The following is a 14087-nucleotide window of genomic DNA, read 5'->3' on the forward strand; positions in this document are numbered from 1 at the left end:
CTTGATTTGGGATCAAATACAATCACAAGCTTGACAAAGGACATACAAAAATCGTGGCTTTTCTCTTCCCATTGTTCTCTCCCTGCCTCATCACTTCCAGAAATGCAACTTCTCCCCAAAAGGTGACAAGACTAGATTTTACATGTTATCGGGATGAAATGAAGAGGATAAATATGTAAAAATAGTCCAAATGAAACTGAATAAATTAAACTTTTACAAACTGGAGAGTTTTCAAGTTGGCATGAGTCAGATAGCCTCTGGTGGGCACACAGTAGGCAACTGCTTCTAGGTGCACTCTATAAATGCATGTTTTATATAAAGAAGCACCATATTTTGAGCCATAAAAAAAAAAGTGCCTGGGGGTTTGCAGGCAGGGCAGAAATGCTTGTTAATCTGAGCACTGACGTAATAATTGCTTATACTAATACATTGTTAAATGTCACAACTTGGCAATTTGTACAAAAAAAGCAAACTAAGATAAAACTAGGTTTCTCAACTTGAAAATTACTTTCAGCAATCCTTTTGGCCAATAAAAACCTGTTGATTTCAACAGAGTGCTCTTTTCTGGTATTTGTACTAAAATGTCTGCAGCCTAATGCAAGACTTCTGTCCCTTATCCTTTCTTAACCTAACCTCTATGCTCTTCTTTACTTGTGCAACGTTGTATGTTCAAAAGAAAACTTTACTAGCTCAGGCACTTATGAAACACGAATATTTTTTTTTCCATTTAGTTTCAAGAAAATTCAGTCAGGGCATTTTTCTTCCCCAATTCAGACATCGTGATGCACTGCTGGATGGTTCAGTCCATATATTATTTTCCAGGAGACTTCTAAATGAAAACAAGTGTGACATTTTCAAAAGTTGCTGATGTCAGTTACCAAATTGCCTTAAACCAAAACAGAGAAAAAAGATAATACCACATTTCCACTTCTGAGGTTTGTGTCTCAAATAGCTTTATTGTTCCTTTGTGGATCCGCAGACATCTGTATGGCTACTTTCAGGGTGCAGAGGTTTTAAGCTGACTCTGAAATGAAGGACATTCAGTTACTACTGCAAGAAGTTCAATGAAAACTTAAAAAGCTCCCACTTCTGTCCCCCAGGGTCGGTAAGGTTTACTGTTTGTTCCACTGCTTGTCTGCTGAGGGCTGGACGTGGCTGATACCGACAAGGGAGGGCTGATGGCTGTGGCAGCTGCCACTGCTGCAGCTGCGTTTGGGGGGAGCATGGGGAACGCCCCAGCGAAGGACAGAGGGAAGCTGTGCGCAGCTGCCGTGGCTGCTGCAGCGGCCGCGTGGACAGTGGCTGAGAGGGACAAGAGAGAAGTGGAGAGAGGCGGCACACAGGGGGCGACACTGCCTGTTGACGGCATCCGAAGGGCAGAGTCTGCGTGGGCAAACGTGGCCGTGAGGAGGGTGGAGCCGTGGGCGGGAGGCACTTCTGAAGTGGTGGAGAGGCGGCAAGGCGTGGGCTCCGAGGCGTGGAGTCCGCTGGGTTGGAGCAGGGCTGCTGGAAGGTGGTGGAAGGCCGCCGCCCAGTGGTGCGGATGCAGGGGGTGATGGTGGTGGGCCAGAGACGAGGTCATTGCCGCCGCCTCTCGCTGTGAGGCACACGTGCTGAGATGAGAGACCAGGCGCACCCGCAGTGGATCGGAGGAGTCCAGGCCTTCCACAGAGCTCAGGTACCTTGCCACTTCGGTTAAGCACTCTCGGAATCCAATGCTCATGAAGTCCATGGCAAGAGCGTGGGCGTCAAAGTAGCCTGAAAGGAGGTTTGAGCAAAGTGGGGGCCAGGAGAGACAGTGAGAGAAAGAACGATACAATTATGAAGAGTAGCCACAACCTACGTTCCACCCTGACCTTCAGAGATTTAAGTAGAACGACGATCCTTTCTGAGAACGTTGCCAGCTATTTATGGTTGTAATTTTTGCAGAAGTTAAGAAAGTGCACTTTGCAATTCACATGTGTGACAACTCTGGCAATGCTATGTACTGCAGTTGTTCCTGCAACCAAATAGCACAGTGGGGAAAAGAATTAAGAACATCTGTGTTTCAAACATTTCCAGAAAAAAGAAAATCGTGTCTCTTCTTTTGTATTGTGGGATAGTGAAATTTTCTAGTAAACGTTTCCACGGTATAACAGAGTACCAGTCTCTCTGTCTCTGTCACGTGAATTGGAGATTAAAGGGTTTATCTGAAACATCCTCACTCTCTTGGCATTTATAACCGAGATGTGAAATGCGTATGAGCAGTTTGAGGACTTTTTTTTAGAAATGTGCCAGAACTGCTTAATAAATTCATAAATGCTTCTTGACTCATAGTGTTTTTCATCAACAAAATGAAAACACCATTACTTTGTATGGAAAAAAGTTAAAGAAGCAAAATGATTTTTAAAAATTTGGTTACTAATTTGAAGATCTTATTTTTCTATCAGGTAGTATAACATTACTATAACTCCTAGTTTTCCTGAAGTCCAAATATATATTTCTTTCATTGGTTAGCTTACTTTTTTCTGGCATCCTTCCAAGAAAGAAATGTATATTAATTGTGTCAGTGTGCATGCACATACCCTTACACCTAAGGTTACTACCATTAAAATGGCTAGAGCTGGTCACATTTATGAGAATCCCTTTTTATCCAAAGATAACACATTAGAATAGAAAATAGTAACATCTGATTAGTATCAGTGCCAATTTAGGGTACTGATAATAATCAGACATTTGGGGAAATGTCACCACTTTGAATAAGTGATCTCCAATGTGTATAAACGTATCCTTTTTAGACTTTTTTTTCTCATTTGCAACTTTTTTTTTAAACAATTTTCAAATTAAAATTTAGTCTACTCACTTCGGGTATGTGTATATACGTAAACGAGAAATATCACATTCAAACAAGGTTATTTTCATCTAAGGCATTTACTACATTCCCTTTTTTATGATTTTGTAGATCAAAGTATTACCTGTTTTGTTTATCATGTATTAACAATTAGACTAGCACTTTGGAAAATAGTAGTCACAATATTCAAAGTCCAAGAGCTAGAATTTCAACAGAAATTTGGAAGTCCCGAAAAGAAATCTGAGGAAAAAATATACACCATTAAGACAGTAACAACAACAGCACAAAGCTGACATAAGAGAATATCATGAAATGTGGAAGATCAGCAACAAAAAGAGTCATCATCCCAGGACTTCAGCATGGTTAGCAATAAAGCCCCTGGCATTAGGAGGGAAAGTTCTTCCTGAAGAAGACGCCTCCAAAGAAAGACTTCCCATAAGAGTCCTCAGGGTTCTCTGCAAGGCTTTGCAGACTGCTGACTTCATGAGAGAAGGGAGATAATCATCAGAGTAGACAGGAGTCCAGAAACCCAGAGGGATCTAGAAATTTAGGTTACTCTACTAAATCCTCTCTAGAAACTCCTGCAATACCAAGACGGACTAAAGAATGGACCAACAGAATTGTACCCCAGGAACTTCCAAGAATCTTCATGAGTCGGCATGAAGTAATTGAAATTTGTGATTTGCCAGCTGTATGTGGTTGTATATGGGTGAGTTCTCTGTTGCATCTTAAGGAATATAAATTATGTAATTCCTATACTGTTGCTGAATGCAGAGGGAAATGACAATGAGCAACTGTTTCCTGCGACCGCACCTTGGGCCAATAATCATAGCACAGGGGTCCACACCACTTCCATCACTGCTCTCTGGGCTTTAAGTGAATAAGCTCACGACAACCTTGCGAAGTGAACACCATCATTGTCCTCATTTTACAAATGAAGAAACTGGGGCTCAGAAAAGGTCAGTCCTTTATCTAGGGTCACAGACCAAAAAAAAAAAAAAGAGGGGCTTCTCTGGTGGCGCAGTGGTTGAGAATATGCCTGCTAATGCAGGGGACACGGGTTCGAGCCCTGGTCTGGGAAGATCCCACATGCCGCGGAGCAACTAGGCCCGTGAGCCACAACTACTGAGCCTGCACGTCTGGAGCCTGTGCTCCGCAACAAGAGAGGCCGTGATAGTGAGAGGCCCGCCCGCACGCAGCGATGAAGAGTGGCCCCCGCTTGCCGCAACTAGAGAAAGCCCTCGCATACAAACGAAGACCCAACACAGCCAAAAATAAATAAATAAAATAATTATTAAAAAAAAAAAAAAAAAGACAAGAAAAACAAGCCAGGATTTGAAACCAGGCAAGCCAAATGCAGTGTCTGTCCTTCACCAGTACATTTTGAGGCCCCCATAGCAGCTGTGAGTCTTTAATAATTCGAGCCCACACTGCCAGCCCCCCTTCTTCAAGGCCCACACGTTCTCCTGCGAGGTGACCTCTCTAATGAGCTGGCAGTCAGGCGACTTGTATGGAGCTTGCTCGGAAATGTCTGTTCACAAACTATTTTGGGATGAATTTTAGGACTGTTCAGGTAGCCAAGAATAGCAACCAAGATGGAACTTAGTGTTTATAATAAGGCATAAGAACAATATTACTCTTTAGAAGTATAGCTCATGCCAAATATTTGAAACGCTGATAAAAATTCTTAGCCTTGTGGCTAACAATGCCAAGGGAAGTAAAGCAATCAAACAACTTTCCCTGCACGATCACTAACCCGATCAGTCCCCTAACATCCTGAGGGAGCAGGTGTAGAGGCAGAATCCTGGGGCGGCGGGGGGCCTTGAGGGCTCACAGTGCTAGTACAGGTCTCCCTGTGCAGCCCAGCACCTCTGTCTCGGCTTAAAGGTGGGTCAGTGGCCAAGCTGGGCTGGATCACAGGCTTCTAGAATTTCATCCAGTTCTCTTCCCTATTACGTAAGAATATTTGCAGCCTATGCTGAGGGTTACATTTTAAAGAGTAGAAATCACAATTCCATACCCATTCAGGATGGTTGTTCAGGCAGGACGGCTCCTTGAGAAGGTACAGCAGAGGGTAAGTCACACCGTGTGTGAGGGCATCCCTTTACAATGATCACCCCCCCCCCCACCTGACACAGGTAAAGGATGGTGAAGGTCAGGGCTGATGCTCCACAGGTCCTCAGCTGGAGTTAAACACTGAAATACTTCTGCACCAACTGATAAACAGCTATTTCCCCCCAATGCCCTGCCCCTGTCCTGATCTAGGGCAAACTCTGATACTACGTAATAAAAGGCTAATGCTGAGCAGAGATAAGCGTTCAGGGTGTAGCTGCAGCACTTAGCCCCTGTGGTACCCTCTCCTTACCCAGTTATCAAATATATGGAACAGCACCCTTGGCTAAGATGAATACCAAAGGCCTGCCTGAAGGGTGAAAAAGATATAAAAGGGCAAAATCAAGTCTGAGTGATGTGTGAGAAGTGGGATAATGAAATCTGAATGAATACTACATCGTTTAGGATCTCAAGTCCATTCATAGCATGAAGTGAGGGTCAGTCCCTGACCCTCTGGACTATTCTTCCCTAAATCACTATCCAGTACAGAAGACATCTCTCCACAGCACTGGGCCCAGGGCACCTGCTCCTGTTTGCTCTTCACAGGAATGACTGCTCCATCAGTGGTTTCCAGGACAGAGATTCACTACCTGCACTTCAAATACTCCGTGTGGTCTAAATACAAAATCAACCAAACTCTGAAAACAACAATGAAAATTCACTTCCTTTGGAATAGCTGCATTATAGTGAGTCCTATCCCTGATTTAATGGGGAACTGGGGAGAGGGAAAGAAGAAGAGAAAAAGATTGCCCCTAACCTCCTGTTTATGTTTGGATGTTTGTGTGTTTGTTTTGTCTTTCTGTACAAATTCCAGCATGCACTTCTGAAAGTCCCAAACAAACCTCTGACCAGGCTGCTGTGAATGAAGCTTTACTCCCACAGTATTATAAAAGCAAACACAAGCCCAGGGTCAAGTGCTTCTTTTGTTCCAGAAGTTCTTTCCCACGAGTTCAATCCTGCCATTAGCATTGATTTCCACGGCTTTAATCTGGGACCTCCTATCTCAGCTCGTTAAAGAACTGTTCAACTATGACTTCCTTACAATCTTAGGGAGAAAAAATGAAAAGAGAAAGGTAGAAGGGGCGGGGGGTGGGGATGAAGTCACCTACTTACCTTTACCCCCAGTTGCCTGGAGCATCTTTAAATGATCGACTGTCATTTGCAGTATTTCAGCTTTTTCTAACTTTGCAGATCCCTGAATAAACAAATAATAAAATCTTATAAGTCCTATGGAAATGAATTTGGAACAACTTACCCTGAATTTTTAATTTTCCCTCTCACTAGAAAATTCTAAGTTTAACTTTTTCACAGAAAAATATGAATTCTTCCTGAACTTTACGTGAAAACACTAATTGCATCACACCTAATGACAGATATTTGCCATTTTAACTTTTAAAGACTAAAAGGCATAATAAATAATTTCTAAACGCACAAAAATAATTATACTAAGATCACTCTACCCAAACTACTACAACTGCAAAAATCTCAAACTGCATCAAACTGGTTAATAATATACTTTATTTTATCAGGGGATATACAATAGTCTTATATAATGCTGAAGTCTAGATCAGTTGAATCCAACTCTGGAGGAAAAGCAGACAGGATCTCAGCAAATTATTGTTAAAAAGCATATTTTTCAAAAAATAGAAAATTCTATTATGTCTTTAAGGTAATTCATACTACACCACTGTAAGTATAGAACCAAAAGTGCGATGGGAAGACTTTCAAGGGTTTTTTTTTTTCCCCCAATAATTACCAGCAGGTGTCACTGTAAATTCCAAGATCATAAACAAGGAAGCATAATCTAACTTTAATCTAATAAGCATCAAAAATGCTTAAGGATATTTGAACCCTTTAAAATAGTTCTTAATAAAATTGTCATTATATTTTTATGCCCCTCCCCCATTTTAAAACAAGGCAACCTCTGGAAACCAACTGAAATACAAATGTGCCACTTCAAACTGTCTCAGAGGGCTGTGGGTGGCTTCTAATTTCTTGGAAGAGCTAAATAATTAAATCAGTATGTTTTCTTGAAAAGGAAACTGCAGTTTATTTCAGGTTCCTATGCTTTACTTGTTTTGTGAAAATTGTCAGCACCCCGTGCATGGTGAGAGTGCCAGAGTGATTTAAACTGCTTGAAAGAACACTCTTCTAATTACATTGTGACAGGGCCAGCTCTCTAGGGTTGGTCGCCAAGCTCAGCAAATGGGAAAGCCTGTGTTTATGGTAACTAACTGCCAAACTACTGAGGTTTGCTTTTAAGGTTTAAGTCGACATTTAAGAAAAAAAATCTAACGAACTCCACCCCCCCAACCCCCCGCCAAAAAAATCACCAAACTGTTTCTCATAACTGTAGACATTTCAGCACTGAAAGTAAAAACGTCACTGATTACTGATATTTTCATTTTCAACGTATTGTCATGGGAAATGCTAATAATCAAAACTACAATTTGCCCATTACATTTAGCTCATTAAAGACAGTTTCAGCATATAGAGCGGTGCCTTTTTTCTCTTAAAAATGTATAGTCAATAGCATTTGACAACTTGTACTTCTGTCAATGTTCAGTTTTTCCATGAATATGTACAGTAGTTTCAGTGAAACTGACTAATAACAAAACTGCAGTTTCTGGATAATTTCCAAGGGTTTTGTAGGGCTTGCTTTATAATGTTTGTGGTTCATGAAGTAAACAACAAAATGGAATAAACAAACAACAGCTGTCTTATACCCTATTTGAATTTAATTGAAAGTTATTTTCAACAAGGGTATGATGCCATACTCTTTGAATGATGCTCTTTGAAATCTATCAGCCACGGCGGCAGGAGGAAAAACACAACTCTTCCAAAATGAAAAGGAAGATTTAAACATTTGGCTTCCTACTTTACTAAGTGTGCAAATCTTTTTTTTTTCCTTCCTTCTTCTTTTTTTTGTAAAGGAATACTTTAATTCTGAAAAGGGGAATTTATGGCTAGTTTGATTATTACCAAACTTCCACAAAGATGCCACAAAACAAACCTCATTCTATTAAGCCAGGGATTAAAAATGAAACCAAGTGGTTTTGTAAATAAATTTTGTTAGTATTATTGTTTAGGAAATAGAGCTAGAGGTGTTACTTCCTCGGCTTTGATTATTTTTTAAAATAAAAAGCTTACTTTTTAAAGAATAGTTTGAGACAAAAATGAAATTTCAAATAGATATCTTTTCTGAAGAAGAAGAATACTACATACAGCTCAGTTTTAAACAAAACCACTACTGGTATTCACAGAAGGAACAGAGAGAGCATGAACATGTTACCCTTAAGGGGAAAATAAGCTAGAGAATGGAAATGTTTTTCAACTTCATGATGGATTATGTTTTTAATAGTTTTGCCACAACAAAGCATTTTATTGAAATAGCTGCTCTGTGCCAGATCACGGCACATACACCATTATTTTAATGAGCTTTAAGAAGAACCCACGTTGCCAGATGAGAGAATCAACTTTTTTGAGCTCACTGGTGGGGTGGTCAGGATGGGGGGGCAGCTTACTTGTTTTTCAAAAGCGGTTGGCACCAGTCGTCTCAGCTCAGATAAACTGTTATTTATCCGATCTCGACGCCTTTTCTCTATTATCTATCCCCAAAAAGCAAAACAACAACAAAAGTTCATGAATACACAAATGATAAAATTACTCGTAATGGAAAAATACAACTGCTACACATTAGGCTGGATTACATGAAATAAAAAGACAAAAAAAAAAAAATCACATACCCCTCTCCTTTTCTTTCTTGCCATAATCTGAGATGTCGTTGTTGGAGAATTCGATCTAATCACAGAGCTAGTACTTTGTCTACGAAATAAGAAGAGTTTGTCAGGTGCTGCATTAACATAACAATTGTTTTCTTCTGGGTGCTTGATGGCACCCATTAAATATTCAGAGTGACAGCACAGTTCAGATCAGCATTATTTTATTCTTAATTCTTGCTCTTTACAGACTTTGCTTTCAGCCCTTATATCTCTTTTCAGATAGGAATCATGCCTTTTTTCCTTTTAATTTTAATGAGTAATCCAGATGTCAAATCCACTGGCAAAAACATCCCTAAACTTTTACTGAGCCTCCCAATGAAATAATTATGGGCAGTCAGGGTGAGAAGTTAGATATTAGTACTTCCTAGTTCCACTCATAAATGTTTCTTAAAAGTCAATTAATCTCTAATAGCATCCCTCCTCCTCCCTCTGGTAAGACCCACTGAACAAAGCAAAGCTATTTTAAAATAATTACTATCAAACAGATATACAGCCACCACATGTCAAACTGTTGTCCCTAGATGCAATCTTTAAAATAAACAGAAGTTACCTTACTATTTCAAAACTCCAAGTAGTCATACAAGAAAAAAATGACAAATTCAATGTTTTCTATATTAATCTTCCAAAAGAATGACCCCAAATTAAATATGCCACTAATAGAAAAATTAAAATTAGATCAACTACTAGGTAAATGTTTTACTTTGAAAATAAAACTCTAGGTGAGTATCTCTCAGCCTTCAATCTAAGCTTAAAACTCTCAGAGTTGTAATCCATCTTGAGTTTGCTAATGAAAAAATATTTTATATCAAAAGTTCAATCAAATCACTTTATTGTCACATAATTTTTATGATCCTTTCTAGTTTGTATCTGTTTCTCTTCATAATTCATGGATACTCTGCTTCCTCATGTTCTCAAATTCTCCAGGTTCCTGTTATTTGTTCTCTTTCATTATAGAAATATTGCACACACCAGGTTCTTATTACCTCACCTTCTCACTTCTGGATCTTATTTCTGAATTAACTGTTCCCCTCATTCCCACCCCCTTCTCAACTGGTTTCACCTTTCACATGACATCTTTTGTTTTTCGGATCTCATTTTTTAAGATGACACAACACTTTAATAATTAGAAGATACTTAGCAAACAACGTTTCAACTAAATATCTTTGCTTTTGCTGATTCCAGGCTAAGGTTTGTACATATTAGAATAATAATATTGAAAGAAAACCAGTTTTCCAAACGTAGAATTTTACTCTTTGAGTGACAGCTGCAGATAAATAGTTAAGGTGCTTCTGGGATGCCAATTAGAAGCAATTATCATTTGACCCGCCTTGGCACTAAAACGCCTCCATAACCTCCCTCTGTCACCGGAAAGTGGAGGTCTGGCTTCCGTGATCACGATCTCAATCTTCTCCAGACTCAGGAACAAGCAAAGAAATGATGCCTGAAACGATCCTTCATCTGTCACTCACACTCCCGTCAGCAAAGTCACATACGATCAACCTGGAAATCTCAGCCTACTTAGCCTTGACATCGCTAATTGCTTTAATGGCTCCAAAAAGCAAGTCATCTTTTAGTCTCTTTAAAAATAAAAAAAATCATTTTTTTCTCTCTTCGCCTGGCCCATTTTGAAAGTGCTCCCAAATGCAGTTTCGGTGGCGGGGGCGTCGCCCGTCGCCCGGGCGTGCCAGTCCGCACGCCCAACGCTGACAGCCGGGGACCCTCCTTCGCCAACCTCTGCACACTTTCAGCCGCCCCACCCCTAGAGTGCAAACCCACATGCCTCGCCCCACCCGAACACGCGCTCCGTGAGCGCCCACCCCTGAAAGTTTTTCGGGCGAAACTTTCCCCGCTCGGTTAGAACGCGGCGGAGAGGAACCTCGGGATTTCCAAGGAGCCGCTCGTACACAAAGCTCCCCGATGCCTCGGGCTCCGGACAGCTCCCGCCGAGCCCGCGCTCACCCCGAGTAATTGTTCTCGCTCCCCACGTCGATGGTCTCGTCCATGTCGCTCTCAGAGGTCGTCTCCTCGCAAGGGCGCTTCATCACGGCGAACACCGCACGGGGTGCAGCCGGGCCGGAGCCTCGGACACCGAGCCGGACGCAGCGCCCTCCCTGCTTGCCTCCTCCCTCCCGCCCTCCCTGGGCCCGGGCAGGCGCGGCTCGGGCGGCGGCGCGGTCGGCTCTTCGCGGCTCTTTCCCACGCTGCAGCCCAGCTCGGCCGCAAGAGCCGGCGCCGGCCACGCCTCCCCGCGCGGGCGGGGCCCCCTCACCCACCTCCAGCGCGCAGGCCCCCGCAGCTCCGCCGGGCACCGCCTCCTCGGGAGTCAGCGTGTCCCGGGATTGGCCGGAGCGGAGGGGTGGGGCCGCGCTCGCCAAACCCCGCCGCGGAGCTCCGGCTGAGGCGTGGGAACGCGGCCGCGCATCTGGGGCCCGGGAGCTGAGCGCGGGTGGGGAGAGGCGGCGGCGAGCGGGAGCGCGAAGTCGCTACCTCTAGATATGGAAGCGCGCGGACGTGGGCACAGGCGCCGGCGCCGGCGCGGGTGCGGCGGGGGCGGGGGCGGGCTGGCGAGGGGCGGGCTCTGGACCTCGGGTTTTGGCGCTCCTCCGCACCCCGCTGTCTGCCGGTGAAGTTTCAGCCCTGTGTTTAAAGAATAACCCCAAGCGCGTGGCTGAGTGTGAGCGAGCGTGTGTGACGTCGGAAGGCGCCGTGGCTTAACCGAACCGCCCCACTCGGCTGTCCCTTGTCTGGACCAAAACTGCTGACTGACTGACCCTGGCGGTCACATTTGCCCTCTGGAGTTTTCGAAAACCCTAAATCAAAGTTGCTTTTCTCTTTGGCAACTCCCAAGGCTACTTCCGCGGCCTCTGGGCTGTGAACAGATAAGGACGCAAGTTTCCCCGACCAGGTACTTAACAGCTGGCGGTCGGAGGGTCTGAGAGACCGGCCACCAAACGATTTTCGATTTGCACCTAATCAGTTCTTTGCATTTGGCCACTGAGGCTGTGGATAATAGATCCCGCTGAGTAGACCGTGGGCTGGAGTTGTGTCTACTCTGGTGGCAGGAAGGACTAGAGCAATGATGAGGGTATTTCAGGACACAATTTTAGTAGTTTTTCAAGTTCGAGTTTTTCGGGCTTGGAGTATCCACATAATTGCAATTCTCCACACTCCCTGGTTTGGGTAGTCGCAGAGGTAGAGTTAAGTAGAATCCCGGACGTGAAAAAAAAAAAATTGCGCTTGGGAATTTAATTTGTTTTCTAAAAGACGAATGCGTGTTCAGTTTTTAGTGCATTGGACAGCGTGGGTTGTATAAAACTCTAGATGTGCTTGTAAAACATGTTTTCAAGCTGCTCTTTCCCTCCATGCTCTGAGGTATTTTTTTGAACTGGCTACGCAGTTGTGTCTATGCGAGGGCAGCGGGAGGCGGTGGGCCCGCCGGGGCGCCGCGGTACCGGGAGGCGGGCGCCGGGTTGGTCGGGGTCGAACTCGAGACTCCACTCGTTGCGCCGGGACAGCTCGGTGCTTAGGGCAGAAAAGCCTCTGAGAGAGAGGCGTCAATCAGTCGCCACAGCCCTACGCCACGACGGAGTCTTATTTTTCTGGGGATCTGCTTAGCGCGTCCCCCTCTGACACTCCATTCTCTCCTCACACAAGACCGGCGCGGGGCGGGGAGGAGAAGAGGAAGGGATGAGACTTGAAAAGACCGGGCCCGGGTCTGGGCAGGGCAGGGGGAGAGCGGGAAGGACCTGCAGTCCGCGGGTTAAGCCCTCGTTAAACCACAAAACCCCTTCCCCACACGCCCTCGTCTCTTTTGTGCGGTCCCCACCGCGGCGCCTGCAATAACCGTGTGAACAGAAACCCGAAACGTTCCGTCCTGACTTCTGAATCTTAACACCGGGCAAAACACACAGTCGTCGGGGGCCGGGCGGGGCCTGGAGGGGATGCACCCGGTCAGCTCGAGGCCGCGAGGGGCGGTGACCCCCCAGCTCGGCTGTGGGCCTCCCCTCCGCGCGGGTCTCCGGGCCTTTGCTTCGCTGCAGCGCCGGCTGCCTGAGCGCGCTGCGGGGAGCCGAGCGGGCTCGCCTCCCTTCGGCTCTGACCTCCCCCGACGTCACTCGGCTCTCGGTCCTCACAGCCCGGCTAGGGAAGAGCCAGATCTGCGCGGGTCGCCCGTCCCACCTCCCCGGCGGATGCGCCCGCGGCCAGTCCGCGCAGGCCACGCGGGGACACGCCGCCTCCGGCCTGGGGCGAACTCAGCCTTCACGACTTTCAGCGAAGGGTGCGCATTTTTCTGAAAGCGAATGTCTACAGATGCAATTAACCTTGGCCACGCGATCAAATTAGCGGGCGCTTCGAAACGCCGGGGGCAAAACCTGAGATCACGACTGAAAAAAAAATTTAAGAGTTCTTTCTCACTATCTTACTGTATTTAATTATAATAATTGCGAAAAATTGCGAAGAGGGAAATGACTTGCTTGAAATAAAGTTGCAGCTGGTTAAAGTTTTTCCATATTTGTCTTTGAAGACTTAACCACTGTACCATGCTATAAAGAAAAATATGGCAGGGACGTTCGAAATGCACACGCAGATTTACTGTCGCTTAAAAATACTTCTTAAGCAAAGAGGGTCATATTTTTAAAACGTTTAGAACAGTGCCTGGTACGTGGTAAGCGCTCTATACGTCTGTTAAATAAACAAGAACGCATAAGGCAAAAGACCTCGGCGTTTTGAACACGACCAAATTAATAACATGCTAACTTAGCTGCAAGATACTTGATCGCAATTAGGCAGCACGAGATTTTTCAATTAGGTCTTTTATTCCCCTCGAATATCCCATTTGCCTATGCCCTGGTCAGGCGCCTTGTCTAACACTGAAAGTGCTTCTCGGGTCAGAGGCAGAAACGGAGGACACTCTTTAAAACGCCCCAGCATCATTAAAAACGGTGGTGGATTCTCTGGAGTGCGGGAGCGAGGTGTAGGGGTGGCGTCTGCAGAGAGAAAGAAAAGAGAATGAGAAAACCGCGGGATTTCAAGCTTCATCGCCCCTCAGCGACATCCTTTTCAGTGAAAGTTGGTTGAAGGCTTAGGAAGAACTCGGGCAGAAGAAAAGATGTCCGCGCGCAGAGCAAACCACAGTTCGTTCCTTTTCAAAGATTTGTACAATGAGATAATTAGACCGAAAGATACGAAGAACTTCCCTACAAACGAAATGCCATTAGGAAAGAAAGCCCAGAAAGACAGATCTAAACGAAATGGAGGAGGGAAGACTCAGCTGTCTTCCCGAAATTGGTCCTTTCCTCCCTGTTTTGTCCTTCTGTGATTTAACTCACTTACTGACGTGAGTGAGATGTCGAATGCTGAGA

General features: G+C 44.6%; 1 protein-coding gene across 3 annotated transcripts; it reads right to left on the reverse strand.

Moving 5' to 3' along the window:
• Window positions 1–453: 453 nt before the first annotated feature.
• Window positions 454–10836, reverse strand: HEY2 (hes related family bHLH transcription factor with YRPW motif 2). Of its 3 annotated transcripts, none has more exons than XM_068551016.1 (5): window positions 10684–10836; window positions 8689–8767; window positions 8467–8550; window positions 6056–6137; window positions 454–1758 (listed from the first exon to the last, which is right to left on the reverse strand). In XM_068551016.1, the coding sequence occupies exons 1-5, from the start codon at window positions 10764–10766 to the stop codon at window positions 1073–1075; spliced, it is 1014 nt and encodes a 337-aa protein (XP_068407117.1). In that variant the 5' UTR covers window positions 10767–10836; the 3' UTR covers window positions 454–1072. The 3 variants fall into 3 exon arrangements, with proteins under 3 accessions (XP_068407117.1, XP_068407119.1, XP_068407118.1); XM_068551018.1 differs by lacking the exon at window positions 10684–10836 and adding an exon at window positions 10090–10176; XM_068551017.1 differs by lacking the exon at window positions 10684–10836 and adding an exon at window positions 9713–9757.
• Window positions 10837–14087: the final 3251 nt, after the last annotated feature.

This window comes from Eschrichtius robustus, chromosome 9 (genome assembly GCF_028021215.1).
Source record: "Eschrichtius robustus isolate mEscRob2 chromosome 9, mEscRob2.pri, whole genome shotgun sequence".
NCBI lineage: Eukaryota > Metazoa > Chordata > Mammalia > Artiodactyla > Eschrichtiidae > Eschrichtius > Eschrichtius robustus.